General features: G+C 48.3%; 1 protein-coding gene across 1 annotated transcript; it reads right to left on the reverse strand.

The window, feature by feature from the left end:
- Positions 1-10,820: 10,820 nt before the first annotated feature.
- Positions 10,821-19,153, reverse strand: Cela3b (chymotrypsin like elastase 3B). The gene is made up of 8 exons (XM_028759867.1): positions 19,086-19,153; positions 17,397-17,482; positions 14,748-14,845; positions 14,487-14,621; positions 13,502-13,638; positions 13,081-13,223; positions 11,748-11,900; positions 10,821-10,907 (listed from the first exon to the last, which is right to left on the reverse strand). Exons 1-8 carry the CDS (start codon positions 19,123-19,125, stop codon positions 10,890-10,892), a joined length of 810 nt encoding a protein of 269 aa, XP_028615700.1. The 5' UTR covers positions 19,126-19,153; the 3' UTR covers positions 10,821-10,889.
- Positions 19,154-19,435: the final 282 nt, after the last annotated feature.

The raw sequence follows: 19,435 nt of genomic DNA on the forward strand, positions 1-19,435 counted from the left end.
TATGAATTAGCCAATCAAATGAGATTGTGATATCCCTCTGGCACCAATGGACTGAGATTCAGTCAACACCTGCCTTAGAATAAAAGCTAAATGAACTTCATGCCCCGGTGTGTTTACTAGCCTGGTTTAGGTCCTGGCGTAGACTCTTTACAAAAAGAAACTGTTTTGCAGAGTTACTTCCTCGTTGTTGTTTTTTGCTTGTTTGTTTGTTTTTGTTTCTTTTTTGGTTTTTTTGTTTGTTTGTTTTTTCGAGACAGGGCTTCTCTGTGTAACCCTGACTGTCCTGGAAGTCACTCTGTAGACCAGGCTAGCCTCGAACTCTCTAACTCAGAAATCCACCTGCCTCTGCCTCCCAAGTGCTGGGATTAAAGGCATGCGCCACCACTGCCCGGCACTTCCTCGTTGTTTAAGTGTTTCTTTGTGCAGCTCCAGAAATATTCTTTTGCAACACTAGTTTGCTCTCTTGCTTGCTCGGGGTTTTATATGTATGATTGTTTACCAGCTTGCATGTCTGTGCACCACGTGCATGCCCAATACCCATGGAGGCCAGAAGACAAGCAGTGGATCCCATGGAACTGGACTTAGAGACATTATGAGACGCCATGTGGGTGCTGAGAATCTGACCAGATCATCTAGAAGGGCAGCTCCTAACCTCTGAGCCATCTCCCAAGCCCCTCAGCCAACTTTCTCATACAACCCAGGACCACCTTCCGAGTGATAGCACTACTACAATGGGCCAGGACCTACTCTGTCAGTTAGCAATTAAGAAAATACCTCAGCTGGGAGGTGGTAGCCCATACCTTTAATGCAGCACTGGGGAGGCAGAGGTAGGCTGACCTACAGAGTGAGTTCCAGGACATTCAGGGCTGCACAGAGAAACTGGAGGGGGGGGGAAGGAAGAGGAGGAAGGGGGAGGGGACTGAGACTCCTCCCTCTGGCCCCTTCTACCTATGGGAACAACAGAGGGCCCTTCCCCACTCCCCTCTACAGTCATGTTTCCAGCTCCCACTCCACTCAGTAAGGTTTCCCTGTCTACAAATTGGGAGGGTAGACTCGATCCTAGGCTTCCAGCATTCTCTCTGGACTGCTTCAGCAGACTGTGGGGGTTACCTGGGAGAGACACACTTTGCATTAAAGAGCAGGCCTGATTTCGTAGGTTTAGACATTTATGTGAAAGTACGTATGCTGGGGTTCCATGCAGAATGACTGCTCCTCACCGTAAGATTTGCTCTGAGGACTGAGCCCCACTCTCCTGTCTACCCATCCTCTCCACGGACTCTGTTCTTCTTGTGATTTCGCAAACCTGAAGAGATCGTTAGCTGGTCCCCAAGTGTGGTTCTCTTTCCCGAGATCTATCCACCTAGGTTCTAGCTCAAGTGTAGCGTTTCCCATGCAGCCCTCACCATTCCCACCTACCCAGGAGTGCGCTGTCCGGTCCCTTTCCATCCTAATGACGGACGGTCACCAGCCACCTGGGGAGGTTGTGGTTCATGATGGACCACCTATACCACAGTGGGTCCGTAAGATAATACCACCTAGGCAAACTGTATAAATGGCTGACGTGCTGGAGGAGGAAGGAGGGAGCATGGTGGTTAGGACTTGGCAGGGTACTACGTACAGGAAGTCCGTTTCTGCATAGAAGATACGCTGGAATGTGGGAGCAGAAACAGAATCCCTGTAATTAAGAGAAGAAGGAAGATCTAGAGAGATGCCTCGGGGGCTAAAAGAACTTGCTGCTCTTGAAGTGGACATGGGCTTGGTTCCCAGCACCCATATGGTGGCTCACACCCATCTGTAATTCCAATTCCAAGGGCTCCAGCAACTTCTGCTCCTTCTTGGGTACTATATGTATGTGGTACACATACATATATACTGAAGATAGAACATACACCTAGGATAAAAAATAAATATTCTAAATTAAAAAAATATGTCTTAAAAAGACTCATTTATTTTATTTGTATGGATATTTTGCTTCCATACTCACCCCATGCCATGTCTGGTGCCATAGACCCCCTGGAACTGGAGTTACAGACATTTGTGAGCTGTCATGTGGATGCTGGGAATTGAATCAGGATCCTCTGGAAGAGCAGCTGAGCCATTTTGCCAGCCTGGTCTCCCCCACCCCCCTTTTAAAGGCACACATGTCTTTTTTTTTTTTTTTTTTTTTTTCAAGACAGGGTTTCTCTGAATAGCCCGGGCTGTCCTGGAACTCACTCTGTAGACCAGGCTGGCCTCGAACTCAGAAATCCGCCTGCCTCTGCCTCCCAAGTGCTGGGATTAAAGGCTTTTTTTTTTTTAAAGAGTTATGTATTTATTTTATGTATCTGAGTGCTCTATCTGCATGTACTCCTGCAGGCCAGGAGAGGGCATCAGATCACTCTATAGATGGTTGTGAGCTACTATGTGGTTGCAGGGAATTGAACTCAGGACCTCTGGAAGAGCAGTCGGTGCTCTTAACCACTGCGCCAGCTCTCCAGCCCATTTAAAAAACATCTTTAAAGAAAGCGTGAGAGAAGAAAGAAGGCCTCTTCATTTTTATCTCATCCATCCTTCTAGAACGGGTCTGGGAAAGCAGGGATCCTGCCTATCTTGTCTCTTCCATCAGGCATGTGTGTCACTGATGTCACTGATGTTATTAGGATTGACTTTAGAGCTAGCTTCATGCATGTAAGTGCTGTACTGCTGTGCTGGTCCTCTCTCTCTCTCTCTCTCTCTCTCTCTCTCTCTCTCTCTCTCTCTCTCATTCTCTCTCATTCTCTCTCATTCTCTTTCCTTACCTTCTTTACTTTTTAAAGCTACATGTATGTATTTATTTTGTCTGGGTGCATGCACACAGTCCTTCGCCACAGTGCCCATGTGGAGGTCAGAAGACATTGAACTTGCAGGAGTCACTTCTCCTCTTCTACCTTTAGAGCCCCATAAATGGAACTCTGGTCATCAAGCTTGGTGGCTGTCTTAGTTAGGGTTTTACTGCTGTGAACAGACACCATGACCAAGGCAACTTTTATAAGGACAACATTTAATTGGGGCTGGCTTAGAGGTTCAGAGGTTCAGTCCATTATCATCAAGGCGGCAATGTGGCAATATTCAGGGAGGCATGGTGCAGGAGGAGCTGAGAGTTCTACATCTTCATCAGAAGGCTGCTAACAGAATACTACACCCAGGCAACTAGGATGAGAGTCTTAAAGCGCACACCCACAGTGACACACCTGCTCCAACAAGGCCACACCTTCTAATCGTGCCACTCCCTGGGCTGAGCATATACAAACCATCACAGAGGCAAACACCTTTATCCAATGAGCTGAAGCTTCACAAAGTTTCCCAGGCCGTCCTTGAACATGTGATGCTCCTGCCAAAGTTGGGCTGTGTGCTCCATTGGGTCTGAGTCATGCTCTTCTGCCCCAGGGTCTGACATAACATTGACAGGTGCTCAGCTAGGATTACAGGTGTGTGATGTCAGGCCTTGCTCCATCCTCAACACTTAAACTCAAGCACGGCTGTGTTCACATTTGCAAAATCACTGAGTCAAGGGGCAGAGAGGGCTTGAATTTTGCGATAAAGCCCTCGTGGTGGAGCCCGCCAGGAACAGAGCTATACTTGAACAAAGTTAAAGTCAGTTGCCGGGTGCAGTAAACTGCACAGAACAAACTGTGGTAAGGCCTGCCAAAGGGAAAGGTGGGGTTCTCATAGGGTTTGGGGGTGAGTGGGACTGAGAAGTTAAAAGCAAACAGTGCTGGTTGGGCCTCAGCAAACCTAGCTGTATGAAAGGGGTTAATATCTGGCTTGAGCTAAATATTAGACTCATGATTCTGTTTCCTTGGACACACAGTCAAGATAAATATAGACTGTTGTGTTAAAAAAAAAAAAAACAACCAAAAACCCTTTGTGACACTTTGCACCTGGGTTGGGAATCTGGGCTGCTTCTCTGTGGGATCTGGCACCAACACACTGATGAGAAGAGGCTGTTCTGACCTCAAGGCTGCGGTGGCAAACAGCAAAGTTTTTGTTGCATTTGGAAAGCAAGGGTTCTCAGCACTGCCTGTGTCTTCGTTATCACAAGGGTTTTTCTCTTTCTTCTCTTTCTTTGGTAGTGCTGGGGACTGAACCCCGAATTCTTGCTGACTGTACAAGCCCTCTGTCACCAAGCTATGCCCCACATAGACTTGACAAATTCACAATGGATGGAATCTCACCACCACTCCGGAAGCAGAGCCTCTGAGGCAAAGCTTGATGGCCACGCCCCCTTGTGGCCCCAGCTCCCTGAGCCCCACGTCTCAGTGAATGTCTGTTGTGTAACCGTCCTGGCAGGAGAGACAAGTTCTAAAGAGATACATCCGTGATCTCCCTCTGACTATCAAAGCAATGATGCAACGGCCCCCAAGGAATCACAGTTTCCCCAGGAACGTCCTGTTGCAACAATTTCTTACCCCAATAAGCCCATATTTAAAACACACACACACACAAACAAACAAACAACTAGGGGGCTGGAGAGATGGCTCAGCACTTAAGAGCACTGACTACTCTTCCAGAGGTCCTGAGTTCAATTCCCAGAAACCACATGGTGGCTCACAACCATCTGTAATGGGATTGGATGCTCTCTTCTGGTGTGTCTGAAGACAGCAACACTGTACTCATGTACATAAAATAAATAAATCTTTAAAACAAAAAACAAAAACCACACAACTATAAGCTAAATGCCTAGATTGGGCAGATCTATCAGTACACTAATTTATTCCACAGCTGTGAGACCCCTTGCTCCTTGTGGCTTCTCTAGGCCATGTGGTTCTGCTCTTCTACCTCCTCTTCCTCCATTCTTCCTCTCCCCTCCCCTCTTTCAGACCTCCAGGCTTTCCCTTCCCCTGCCCAATCATGGGCTCTAATCTTTATTTGACCAGTCAGAATGGAGAGAAGTTTCAAGGTTCAGTGAAATCACTTGAGTATGCAATCTACTCCTCTTGGGGGGGGGGGGGGGCAGCCCCTCTTGAGAAGCAGAATTAACATCAAAATACAAACAGCACCAGGGCAACCTACAACAGCATCCTGCTTGAAGAAGGAAAGGCTGCCAGATGCCAGCCAGAGAAAGAATGTATCTCGCAGAAGGAGAGTTCACACAGTTTTGGCAGCTTGTCAGACTACACTGCAGCTGAGACAAGACTGGGCAAGACCACCTTGACAAGAACTGCTTAGTTGTTCGTATCTCTAACCGGCCTGTCAGAACCCAGAGATGGATTTGCTAGGAGTGGTAATTGGACCATGTTCCTTTGTTCATTTCCCCGCTGTGGCCATATTAAATTTCTGTGCATTTCACTCTTAGTTACATGCCTCTTTAACTGCTGTACTGGGGCCAGGTGGTGAGCCTCATTGCAGGGCTCTCACCCTGAAAACTTTGCTGACATTTGGGGCATTGAACTGAGTTATAAGCCCTACTGGTGGGACTCACCAAGTGTGGGCTGTCTTTCTCTCTCTGCTGTATGTGATGCAACACATATCAACACATATCAACAGATATCAACAGATGCTTGTGCCCGTTAAATCTAGTTATGGACAAAAGTTCTAAATGAAGAGAAGTGGACAGAGCCAGCAAAAGAACAGCAGCTGTGGAAGAGAAGAAGCCAAGGGAGAGATTCAAAACAATGAAAATTGAGGCTGGAGAGATGGCTCAGAGGTCAAGAGCACTGACTCTTCCAGAGGTCCTGAGTTCAATTCCCAGCAACCACATGGTGGCTCACAACCATCTGTAATGGGATTTGGCGCCCTCTTCTGGTGTGTGTCTGAAGACAGCTACAGTGTACTCACATATGTAAATAATTCTTTAAAAGAAAAAAAGAAAAGAAAAAATGAAAATCTCTCTCCTAAAGCAAAGAACTCTAAAACATGGCCAATGCTACTACTATTCTGGAGGGTTTTGGGGAGAAGTAATAGAATTGTTGGATCCTGTTTTAGTTACTGTTCTAGTACAGTGAAGAGACACTATGACTAAGGCAATTTGCAAAAGGAAGGTATTTAACTGGGGGCTTCCTTACAGTTCCAGAGTGTTAGTCCATGGTCATCATGGTGGAAAGCAGACAAGCATGGTGTTGGGGCAGTAGCTGGGAACTTTATACCTTTATCCATAGGCAGCAGTCAGGGGAGTGTGTGTGTGTGAGAGAGAGACAGAGACAGAGACAGAGAGAGACAGAGAAGAGAGAGACAGAGAGAGAGAGACAGAGAGACAGAGAGACAGAGACAGAGAGAGAGAGAGAGACAGAGAGAGAGAGAGAGAGAGAGAGAGAGAGAGAGAGAGAGAGAGAGGAGATGTGGGCTTTTGAAACCTCAAAGCCCACACCCCCAGTGATATACCTCATCCCCAAGGCTACACCCCCTAATCCTTCCCAAACAGCTACACTAACTGGGACCAAGCGTTCAAATATAGGATTCTGTGGGGGCCATTCCCACTCAAGCCTCCGAAGGTCCCTCACGATTGAGAAGATGAGTCCCTGAGTTGGAGGATTTTAATGTGAACGTTAACTTCTCACCCTGTGGGACTGATTAGCAAACATTACGACACTGAGCGGTCTCTAACAGGAAGAGACCTGTCGATGCCACATCTTTTCTTCAAACAGCAAATTGTCAGCTCTTAATGATTTACAAAATAGAAGCAGAAAAGAAAAAGGGTTGACATTCTAACGTTGACTCGTTAAAAACAGGTTATCGATGCTTCCGACTCTTAAGTGATGTGAATGGCTGAGGCTGGGGGAGACTGAAGACCAAGAAGACAGGATTGTTGATCAAAGCAAATTGTTGGTTGATCCATTTCAAATCTAGCTGATTTCCTGACTCGCTGCTGCCAGTGTGTGGTGAGAAGTGAGTCTTAGTTGCTCCCAGCCTCCCTCGGAGCTGGGTGGAGGTCCCTGGGGCCACTGCTATGCCAACTGAGGCATCAGACGTCTCCCTGGCCTTTATTTTGAAGTCATTTGGGGGTGTTATCCATGGGCTCTCCCCTGATCCACTGGGTGGAGGAGGGCCAGCTTCGGCAACACCTGTGGAGCATTCTGTCACGAGTTGTAGTAGGACTCAGTAAAACTAATTAATGACACCCTGGCCTGATTCTGAACTTCCTCAGCTTCACCCTGGCTCCTACTCTGCTGCCTTCTGACTCAGGCCTTTGTCAAATCAGTTTTTGGATTTTTTTTTTCCTTCAAGAGCTGGAAGAGGCTTTTATGGGGGAGGCTTGAGATCTCAGAAATGTCTTTAGAAGAAAACTGTGGGACCATCTGCAGTGCCTAGGGGCAACGGATGGGAAAAGGAGAAAAGGGGAGGTGAGAAATATTGCTGACACAGTCATCTTGGAGAATTAGGTCATTGGCAGAGCTGACAAATGCTGTCCCACCAGGGAGCTCCAGTTCTGGGAATATAGCCTAGGGAGTTCACACACATGTGCCCCTGGAGATACATCCAGGGACATCCATCCAGCACGACTTGTGACCCCAGAAAGTTGGCCCAGCTTTAAATGCTCATCAGCAAGTCGGGGGAGAAAAAAAAAAAAGAACTTTTGTCTAAGGCATTCACCACAGACCAGCAGCCATCAGGAGGCCAAAATGCAGTGACAGGCAACAAACAAGTTGAATGGGCTTTTTTAAAAATCCATTTACCAGCCGGGCCATGGTGGTGCACGCCTTTAATCCCAGTGCTTGGGAGGCAGAGGCAGGCAGATCTCTGACTTTGAGGCCAGCCTGGTCTACAGAGTGAGTTCCAGGACAGTCAAGGCTGCTCAAAAAACAAACAAGGACAAAAAAAAAGTTATTTACTGTCTTTTAATGTTTAATGAATTGTTGTTGCTGTTATTTATTTGTATCTTTGGTTGGTTTTGAGATAGTCTTACTATGTAGCTCAGGCTAACCTTAAACTTCTGATTCTCCTGTCTTAGCCTCCTGCACAGTCTGATTATAGGTCTGGGCCACTATAACCCATCTATGTATGCATTTTTTTAATCAAAATTGGTGCCGAATAGATGTTCAATCGGCGAAGTGTTTGGCATTCATTCATGAGGTTCTGAGTTCAATCCCTGGTACCCACATAAAAAACCGGGTGTGGTAGTATACACTTATAATCGTCGCACTGGGAAGACAGAGAGATAGGCTGATCTCTGGGGTTCACTAGCTAGCCAGCTTAGCCGAATTGATGATCCTTGGGTCCTAGTTCAGGACCCTGTCTCAAAGAACAAGGTACAGCCATTGAGATGGCTCAGCAGATGAAGGGGCTTGCTGCCAAGCTTGACGACCTGTGTTCAATCCCTAGGACCCACACTGGAAGTCAAAAATCCATTTTCAAAGATCGTTCTCTGACTTCCACATATGTGACATGTAACCGGCACTCACATACAGACAGACAGACCTATAAATAGACCTAAATAAATAAATGCAACAACAATAATAATAACAAAACAACAGGTGGAAAGATGAACCCCAAGCTCCTCTGTCAGTCAGGGTAGGTTAAGTCCACACAGCTATAACAAACAATGTCCAGCACCACAGTGGTGGTGACAACTGTTTCTCGATTGTGTCCATATGTATCCATAAGAGATCGACAGAGCTCAGTTCGATGCCTCCTCACTCTGGCACTAGGTTGACAGCAGGCGCTAGCTGCCACAGCAGTAGAGAGGAGAGCCTAGCAGGACACCCCATCTCTCTAAGCTTCATGTCAGCCAGAGGAAAATATATGGACCAAAGCCTTCAAGGGAGCAGGCAAGAGTTATTCTGTTATGTGCCCCAACTCCACCCAAATACTGATGGCCTCGGGGAAGAGTGAGGAAGGCTGCTGTGGGTTCTCCACCTTAATTACATTAGGTGTATCACTTGTATGCCCTCTCTCTCTCTCTCTCTCTCTCTCTGAGAGGGGTGCATACATGTGTGTATGCATGTATGTGTGTTCTGTATGAGTGTATGCCATAGTACACTTACAGAGAGTGGACAACCTTAGATGTCATTCTCCACTTTCTACCTTTATTTGTTTTTGAAATAAGAGTCTTGGGGGTGGTGAAACGGCTCAGTGGTTAAGAGCACTGGCTGCTCTTCCAGAGGTACTGAGTTCAATTCTCAGCAACCACATGGTGGCTCACAACTATCTGTAATGGGATCCGATGCCCTCTTCTGGTGTGTTTGGAGAGGGCAACAGTGTACATAAGAAAAAAAAAAAAAAAGAAGAAGAAGAAGAAATAAGAGTCTCACTCTGTAGCCCAGGCTGCCCAGGTACTTGCTATGTAGATCAGGTTGGCCTTCAATTCAAAGAGCTCTACCTACCACTGTGTTGTGGTTTGAGTGAGAAATGTTCCCCATAGTCTCATACATTTGAACACTCGGTCCCCAGTTGGTGGCGCTGTTTGGAGAGACTTCAGGGATGTGTGGCTTTTTGCTAGAGGAAGTGTGTCACTCAGGGCAGGCTTTGAGAGCTTAAGGCCACATGCCACTCTCGGTTTACTCTCTGCTTCCTGTCTACAGTTCAAACTTGCTGTTCCAGCCAAGACAGCTGTTGTGATGGTGATGGACACTTATCCTGCTGAAACTGGAACCTCCAATAAACCCTTCCTTCTCTAAGTTGCCTTGATCTCGATCATGGTGTTTTATCTCAGTAGTAGAAAGGTAACTAGGAAGAGCTGCTTCCCGAGTCCTGGGATTACAGGTGTGTGTCAGCAGGGCCAGCTTCCATCTTGTTCTGAGGCAGAATCTCTCTTGTTCACTGCTGTATCTGTCAGGTTAGCTGTCTGGGGAGCTTTTCCTGATTCTCCTGACTTGGCCTGTCATCATCAGGTAGGCATGCTGGGATGACAAACATGTGCTATCATGTCCTACACACACACACACACACACACACACACACACACATCACTCAAGGATGACTTCTAGCCTACACACACACACACACACAAAGGAAAGAAAGAAAGAAAAGAAAAACCCCAAACCATGTAATAGATTGTCTGTGTGATTAAAAATCTAGCACCTTGGATTAGAAAGATGAACTCCAAGGCCCCTGTCAGTCAGGGTAGGTTAAATCCATACAGCTGTGACAAACAGGTCGGCCTTTTCAAAATAGAAAGCATAACTCTAGAGCAGTGATTCTCAGCCTTCCCAATCCTGAGACCCTTTACTACAGCTCCTCATGGTGTGGAGACCCCAACCACAAAATTATCTTGTTTGCTACTTCATAATTGTAATTTTGCTACTGCTATGAGTTGTAATGTCTGATCTGCGACCCCTGTGAAAGGTCAGTGTCCCCTCTGTGCAGTTAGCACTCTCCTGAGAGGCTGTCTCACCTCTGTGTGTGCCCAGCTAGGAACCTGACACAAGGCAAGTCTCTTCTTATCAGGGCTATTCTGAGGCTTCCTCTGAGCAAGAAATGAATGTCTGTTGAATGAACCAATGACCACAGCCCTCTTCCTCTGGTCCCCCCAACAAATAGAAAACACTTGATTTTTCCTCTTCTCCCACGATTCCCAACAGGACTAGATTTTTCTGCAGGCTTCATATTTCTAGGGCTGCATTGAGAAGCCACTGGTTTCTATGTAGCTATCTCCTACCACTGACTATAGTCACAGCCCTATGTGTGAGCATTAATGTGACAACTTATCTGGGTTTCCAGACAGTTTTTCACGTTCTGCATCAGAAGCCCTATGTCCTCACATGGCTGGTCACCCACTGCAGCCCCTCCTTTCAGAGGCTCGTTCTCTCATCCTCAGCGGAGGGACTGGCTCTGGCCCCACCTCCACATTTCAAACCTAAGATATCACAGACTGGTCAGAGGGCAAGAGTTCTGTCAACGAAGGCAGAAATCATCAACTTATCAACTTGGAACTTTCAGAAAAGTCTTTATTCTTTAGAGGATCTGGGATCCACGCTGCTAGCAGTGCCTTGGATCTAGTTGTTGGCTATGGTCTAAAAAAGGGGGAAAAAAAGCAGAAGGTTAGACAAGAACAGAATAAACAGAATAATCAGTTAAGATTGCAAACTTTGGAGGGTCTGGACTCATGTGGGAATGGCCTAGCCTTGTCACTGGATACTGTGTGTACTGTGTGTCTCTGAAAGAGTGACTTGACCTCTCTGAGTCTTAGTTTCCTATCTCTATAGGAGAGGTAATAATAGCAGCTGCCTCATGGGTATTCTTTTGTTTGTTTGTTTTTGTTTTGTTTTCTGAGACAGGGTTTCTCTGTATATTCCTGGCTATACTGGGAACTTGCTCTGTAGACCGGGCTAGCTTTGAACTCAGAGATTGGCCTGCGTCTGCCTCTGCCTCCCAAGTGCTGGGTTTAAAGGCATACTCCATGACCTTCTGGCTTCATGGGTGTTCTCAGTTGAGCTATTAGCTAAGGTTCTTAGCACAGTGACTCTACAAATCCCAGCCAGTACTCCTGTCAGGAAGAGCAGCCGTTGTCTTGGACCTCCTGTGTCTAGATGAGGTCTGTTCTGCACCCTCCCTGATGCCAAGAATCCACATCACGGTTCTCAGCATCCTTCCCTCTAATGTCCGTTTCTTAATCTGCCCACCAGCAGGCTGTCCGTCCACTGACATACTCTCTGTCCCCCTTGACTAGGAAAGACCTGGGCCAGGGGACACTTCTCAATACCTGTTAGATTCTGGAAGTGTGGCCACATAAAACATGCCCAGCTCTCTAGAATGTCCCCAAAGCTCCCTCCCTCAACCCCATAAGCCTCAGGCCTCCCTGGGGTCTGCAGATTCTCCTCCTGAAAGTCCCTCTATCTCCTGCGTCGCCTTACCTCCTCGATCCAGTCATTGAAGGCTGAGACACGGGTGAACACTGTGGGCTTCTTCCGGGTGTTGCAGCCCAAGGAAGAAACGAAGCTGGTCACACCGTGGACCGCCCAGGTGCCACTCTCAGTTGGACAGTTGAGGGGTCCTCCGGAGTCACCCTGCAATGGCAAGAAGTGTAGGGGGTGGGGTGTGTCTGAGGATAAGGAGCAGGCTCTGACTTCAATGACATCGATGAACGTTCACACTACTTTACCTCTCTGAATACCAGTTTGCAAAAGAAAACCCGCTTACAAGACCATAAGACTGGTTCTCGATCTGAGGGTCACCACCCCTTTGGGGGTCACAGATCAGACATTCTGCATGTCAGATATTTATGCTACAGTTCATAACAGCAGCAAAATTACAGTTATATGAAGTAGCATATGGTTGAGGGTCACCACAACATGAGGCTCTGTATGAAAAGGTCGCAGCGTTATGAGTATTGAGACAATTGACATTGTCAGGGTTAATGAGACAGTGTAAGATTTCAGCACAGCACCCAGCAGAGGCAGCTCTCCAGGGATGGTGCCTCTCATTATCAGTACCACATTAATGCTTTGAGGTTTTGTTTGGTTTTAGTTGAGACACTGTATAGCCCAGGCTGATCTTGAACTTGACAATCCTCCTGCCTCAGCCTCCAACAGTGCTGAGATTTCAGGTTAGGATGATAAGCATGTGCTCATACACAACAAGGACATTCTGGATGTTTAACTGTCACTTCAAAGCCACCACTGATATGGGCTGAGGTTGTAACACAGCTGATCGAGTGTTGGCGTAGCATGCACAAGGCTGGGAATTCCACCACTGTCACCACATCAACTGGATGCGGTGATAACACTGTGAGACCATCACTCAGATGGAGACAGGAGGATCGGAAATTCAAAGGAATTCTTAGCTATATGGTAAGTTTGAAGCCCAGACTGTGCTATGCCAGAGTCTCAAAACAGTGACTGACCAAGTGTGGTGATGCATACCCTTAATCCCAGAACTTGAGAGGCAGAGACAGGTCATTGCGATGAGTTCAAGACCAGCCTAGACTATATAGTGATCTCGGGCCAGTCAAAGCTACATTGTGAAACCCTATCTCAAAAATAGTGGCAAAAAGGAGCATAGAGGGACAGGGGGACTGGGGGCTGTCAAGCCAGATGGGAGCTAGGCTACAACCCAGGGTGCTGATGCCCGTCTCTGAGTTTCTCTTCGCCCCACATGGCCTGGAGACTGCATGAGGCAAACCAGGTAGATCTATCCACCTCAGGGCACATGGTGGAGGGTCTTCAGAGCAGATGTGACCTGACTTACATTGCAGCCAGACTGGAGATCGCTGCCGGCGCACACCATGGTCTTCTTCACAGAGAAGCCCCACCAATCCCACTTAGAGCAGTGTTCATAATCCACCACGGGCAGCAGGGCCTCCTGCAGCTTGTCTGGCAGAGGCCCATTGGCTGGGGAGACAGAGAGCATTGCATGGGATACCTGTGTGGGATACCTGGGAGTTGCAGAATGTGAGCCTTCAAGGCTCTGTCAGCCTGGTGGGAACCATGAGGTCTTGCTTGCTCTATATTCTGGGCACACAGTGGACCCCCCACAAACTAAGCTACTGAACATATTTGTGCTTGGAGGATCGAGAGAAGGTGGGAGCTAGAGAGGAATTCAGGGGCAGTTTCTGCTGTGACCCTCTACCCGGCTTGCCCCAGACGCTGTCTCTGTGGTCAGCACGTACTAGAGAGACGACCCCAGCCGCTGATGTAACACGGTGCTCCATTGGGTAGGATTTCACCAGCAGGAGGGAGGCAGGCAAGCTGGACTGTGTCTCCCAGCTGGGCACTTCTTGAGAGCTTGACCAGGGCGATGTCATTGCTGGGGAAAGAGAGTCCCATGAAACCTGGTTCACTAGCATGCAGCTACCTCCTTTGCTCCAGGGATATTCAGCTCTGGGGAATCCACTGCTCCTTGGAGTCCGAATCCATTTACTGATTGATTTTTGAGATGCTGGGGTTTGAACTCAGAGCTTTGCACATGCTAGACAGGCGCTGCATGATTGAGCTACACTCTGGCGCTTCCTAAGTCATTTGTTTTGCTTCATTTGTGAGACAGTCTCACTATGTAGCCCTGGTTAACCTATGTTGACTGGGCTGGCCTGTAACTCACAGAGATCCACCTGCTTCAGCCTCCCTGTGCTGAGATCAAAGGTGCATGTCGCCACACCTTTTTTCCAAACCCATTCCTCAGGTGGAACAGCTCTGGGAAGCCTCACAGTCACTTTACCCCCACCCATGGCCTTCGTCATTTGTGGCCCCTGTGATCCCGCTATGTCATCTGGAAGGCTCAGGGTCACAGTTGCCCTCCTACCCCAGTGTTTCCCAATGCATTGATCTAGGCTGATGTCTGAGAACCCACGCCTCTGATAGCTCCCTGGAGGAGGATGTTGTTGCCCGGGTACCACACTGCAGTTACCACCACTCTCCATCTCAACTGCCGACCTGCCACTCAAATTACTTCACCAGGTCCTGATATAGCTCTCCACTCACTCTGGGATCTGGCCAAGATGGGCTAGAGCCTTAAGCCACTACTCTTTAGTTATTGCAGCCACCCACAGCCTGTGCCCCTTGGGCTCAGGCAGCTGGCCCTGGCTGGCAGTGAGCTCTCGAGTTGCTTGGCATCTTGCAGAATAGAACCCCCAGCTCCACACCCAAGGCTTCACTCACCCACAGCTCACACATTTGGAGTTCCACTTGGGGTGCACAAAGAGGTCTCCAGCGTTGATGGGGATCACCTGCTCTGGGCCCTCCTCCACACCACGCTCGTACTCACCCAGTACCACCTGGTAGGTGCGGGAAGTCCTGCGGAAGAGTGGGGGGCAGTTTGAGCCTGGAGTCAACCTTGCTCCTCTCCTATTGTCCCACCTGCCCAGGACACAGGCAGGGATGGTGGGTGGGGCAGGGGTGAGCACAGGAGGTGGAACTCACGAGATGCAGTGGCCTGCAGTCATAACCCAGTCAGGGGCAATGAGGGTGCCGCCACAGGTGTGGTGGAAGCTCCCATCCTTCTCATACTGAAGTGAGACCTGGTGGCCAAGAAGGGAGGAGCTTGAGTGGTCTGGACCCGACACCACGGGTTGCCACCAGTGGCTTTGTAGGTTATGCGCTGTACAGCTCTGGAAGGTGCTAGTCACATGGAAAAAAATGGCGCCCTCTGAAATATGCAGTGCACAAACTATGCAGCTCCCGAGGGGACTCTGGGATCCTCAACACTCTCCACCCTCTGAGGCATCCACAAACCTTGTGTCTCCTGAGGGTTCCCCATGACCCCTGTCCTATCCAGCCTCCCCTTCTCCCGAACACTACATCTTTCAAGGCCTGTTGGGTCCACTGAAACATGCCCACACTGAGGCCTCTGCCTCCTCTTCCCTATGCATGCTGACTTCCAAAAGCTCTCTTACAACTGTGTACAGTGGTCTATACCTGGGATTCCAGCATCAGAGAAGACAGAAGGGCTGTGATTCAAGACTAGCCAAGGTTACATGAGACCCTTTTTTCTTCTCAAAGGAAGAAAGAAAGAAAGAAAGAAAGAAAGAAAGAAAGAAAGAAAGAAAGAAAGGAAGAAAGAAAGAAAGAAAGGTAGAAAGAAAGAAAACGCAGTCTGTCGGTGGTTGTACACACCTTTGGTCCCAGCACTTGGGAAGCAAAGGCAGACAGATGGCTCTTTGAGTCAGAGGCCAACCTGGTCTACAGAGCTAGTTCCAGGACAAACAGGGCTACACAGAGAAACCTTGTCTAACAAAAAAAAAACAAAAACAAAACAAACAAACAAACAAACAAAAACCTGGAAAAAAAAAGAATATATAAGCCAGGCAGTGGTGGTGCACGCCTTTAATCCCAGCACTTGGGAGGCAGAGGCAGGTGGATTTCTGAGTTCGAGGCCAGCCTGGTCTACAGAGTGAGTTCCAGGGCGGCCAGGGCTACACAAAGAAACTCTGTCTTGAAAAACAAACAAACAAACAAACAAACAAACAAGCAAACATATAAAAGAGGGTGGGCCTGGAGATAGATTCGTAAAGCTGTGAGTTCTATCCCCAGCCCTGCATAAGTAGGGTGTGGTGGCACATGCCTATAACCCCACCACTCAGGCGGTGGGAACAGGAACAGGAGGTCAGGAACATCTTCAGCTGTATATTGACTTTGAGGATAGCCTGAGCTACATGAAACCCTGTCTCAAACACAAACAACAAAACCTCCTTAACAAAAAATGGACTAAGACCCACAGCCCACCCTGCTTAGGTCTGATTTACACACTGTTTCCTATGTCCTCATATTTGCCTCGGGTGTGCTGGCTGTGCTGTTTGCTTTGTTTTTGTTTCTTAAGACAGGGTTTCTCTGTGTAGCCCTGGCTATCCCGGAACTCGCTCTGTAGACCAGGCTGGCCTCGAGCGTAGAGATCCGCCTGACCTGTCATTTTTACACTCTGATGGCCACAGTAACTCATTGCCATCAGCAACGTGTGGCCAGTAAAGACTACAGGATTTAGGTCTTGGTGCCTCACAGAATAAGCAGCGATCCTTTCTGCTCTCAGGGCCTTCGAGGTTGCAAACGTTTCCTATCATCTGCACTGGTCTCAGCCTTGTGGGCTGACAAGCACTGAAATGAGTTTTTCCAGTTGTCTAATTTGTATCAATTTTGTGGATTTTAAAAGATGTTTATGTACTGGACAGCGGTTGCATTCACCTTTAATCCTAGTACTCAGGAGGCAAGTTCGAGACCAGCCTGCTCTATACAGCAAGTTCCAGGACAGCCAAGGCTTCACAGAGAAACTCTGTCTCCAAAAACCAAACCAACAAACCAAATAAAGAGTGTTTACTTATGCGCATGTGTGTTTCTCTGAATGGGTGTGTGCCACGTGTGTTCTGGTGGCCTCGGAGACTAGAAAGCCCCAGAAATGCTGTGTCAGGGAGTTGTAAGCTGCCTGACTAGGAACTGAACTCAGGTCCTCTGGAAGATCAGCACGGCAGTGCGTACTCTTCACCACTGAGCTCTCTCCAGGCCTGGGTTTGGTTCTTGAGACAGTCTTATAGAAGCCAGAGTGCCCTCAAACTTGCTGTGTAGCTGAGGCTGACCTGGAACTCCTGATCCTTCTGCCTCTACTGAGTTACAAGTTTGTATATAACAAACTATGTCTGCCTTACTTTGTATTAAACTTAAATAGTCACATGTGGCTCGTGACTATTGTTAGACAGGAAGTCTAGCCCTCTGAACATCTCCCCATGGACCTCTATGAAGTTCCTAACCCTTTTACAACTCCCAGAACTTTGACCTCTTTGTAGAACCCAAGGAGTTTAGAAACAAAATCTTCCCTCTAAACACAGCCCCCGAAATTCCAGTGCTATTAAGCCAACCTCTTAAACACCACCCTTTTCCCAGATTCCACTTTCATATCCCAGCCAAGATTACAGACGGAACAATTACAACCTCCAAGAAATGCCTCTGTCCAAGAGTTTTGGGCCTTTTGAAGTCAAAGTAGGGAGTGGAGAGGAACTGGTAGGGTCAAGGCAGGCTGCCATGTCACCAGACCTGGGGTTCAGAGCCCACCGTGGAAGTGGGGGCAGCTGCTATCACTCTTACCTGCCAGGGCCAGCTGTAGGGAACAGCATCCTCACCATTGACAACTCGGCCAGAGGGGTTGTAGGAACGCTGGCCACAGCCTGAGGCTAGAGGCAACAATAGAAAAGCCAGTCAGCTAGAGTGTCCTCAGAAGGAAAGGGGGGGGCTTGGAGGGGGGGCTGGTGTTTGAGCATGGCGGTGCTTGCCTTTAATGCCAGCACTTGGAGCCAGAGGCAAACTGAATTCTGTAAATTCAAGGCCGGCTTGATCTACAAGGTGGGTTCCAGATTAGCCAATGCCACATAGAAAGATCCTGTCTAAAAAGAAAGAAGAAGAGGAAGAGGAGGAGGAGGAGGAAGAAGAGGAAGAGGAGGAGGAAGGGGAGGAGGAAGGGAATGAGGAAGAGGAGGAGGATAAAGAAGAGGAAGAGGAGGAAGAAGAAGAAGAGGAGGAGGAAGAAGAAGAGGAGGAGGAGGAAGAAGAGGAGGGAGACGAGGAGAAGGGAAAGCAAAGGAACGGGTTTTGTGATCTCAGGTGAGCCATTCTCCTCTCTAGACTTCACGCCATGTATGAACTAGCATTTATGCATTTAACCTACAACGGTGCTTCCCAGGGTCAGAGGAGGGCAGGGTCTCTTTTAGCTTAAGGATTGAAGACTTAGATCTGTGCCTGGTACTTAGAGAGCCCTCAAACTCTGGAACTAAAATGCTGGGTATAATGGCTGTGATCCCAGCATTGAGACTCTGAGCCCAAAGGATCAGCCACTGGTTTGAGATAAACCTGGGCTAAAAAAGTGAAATCTTTTTCCCACAAAACAAAATGGGGCTGGCGAGATATCTTCCCGGCTAATGACCCGAGTTCTACCTCTGGGATCCCAAAAGAGAGAACCGACTCCTGCAAGTTGTCCTCTGGTCTCCACACGAGCTCCGTAACACACATACAGTTCCCAACAAATAAATAAATGTAATAAATTTTTTTTTTCAAATGACAGCTGAAAGTGACGCGTTAGCTCCTGCCTGTAATCCCTGTACTTAAGAGAGGAGGCGGCGGGATTGCCAGGAATTCAAGAAAAGGCGGGCTGAGCTATATAACGTGAGAGTTTCTTTAAAAAAAAAAAGTTTTTTTTTTAAGGGTGACCACTACGAAGCTGAGGTTTGCGTGAAGGCAGCCTGGGTACAAAGGGAAACTTAGCCACTTGCTCAGGATGAGCAGTTTTACTCTGAAGCTCAGTTTTCCCACTGTTTCTAAACTGTGATGAGTTACCTGGAGTCATATAAGAAAAACAACCCCCCTCACCACCACCACCCGCCCCCTGCCTGACATAATAGATGCTCAGTAAACGCCGTGTAACCATATGGTCTGCCAAGGGAAGCTTTGTGGGCTGTGTCACAGAAGACTAAAAATTTGAGTTGGAGCCGTCAAACCACAGAACCCAGAACTTAAGCCAGAAGGCTGTCCACTGTCCCCTCAACAAGTCTTGCCCTTTGGGCTCCCAGTCTTTCTGAGCTGGTCATCCGCAGCTTGCCTGCCTCCCCGACTCCTGGCCCAGTAGCAAGCTGAAGCCCCTACAGTCGTGTCCTAGTCGAGCTAAGACCCTCGGTAGAAGCAGGCATGGGGTGTCACCCAGGGGGCAATGGGTGGGGGTCGCTCATATTTCAGGGGTTCGCAGGCTGATGCTGCATGGAGACATGGGAAAACCTGAAGGCTTACCAAGGGCCACAAGCAGGAGGGAACTCAGCAACCGGAGCATAGTGAGTTTCAGTGATAAGACAGGGATGTGGAGCCGGGCTCTAATATAGTGCCGGAGGCAGGCGGAGGGGACGGTGCCAGGCCCCGCTCCCACAACAGGTGGCAGAACACCAGCTTTTTCAAGGCCCAAGGCCACATATCAACCACTGAAGATTAAGGATCAGGAGTGAGGGAAGGACCCGGGCTTCCTTTAACCTGTGATTGCACAGGTGGCTTAGAAGAGCCAGCTGATAAGGGAGGGACAGGAGAATGGGTTCTATGGAGAGGCTAGCCTTTCCCAGGGAAAGCCAGAACACCGGAGCTGGTCAGGC

Source organism: Grammomys surdaster, unplaced genomic scaffold, assembly GCF_004785775.1.
Source record: "Grammomys surdaster isolate TR1022 unplaced genomic scaffold, NIH_TR_1.0 126313, whole genome shotgun sequence".
In the NCBI taxonomy this organism is placed as follows: Eukaryota; Metazoa; Chordata; class Mammalia; order Rodentia; family Muridae; genus Grammomys; species Grammomys surdaster.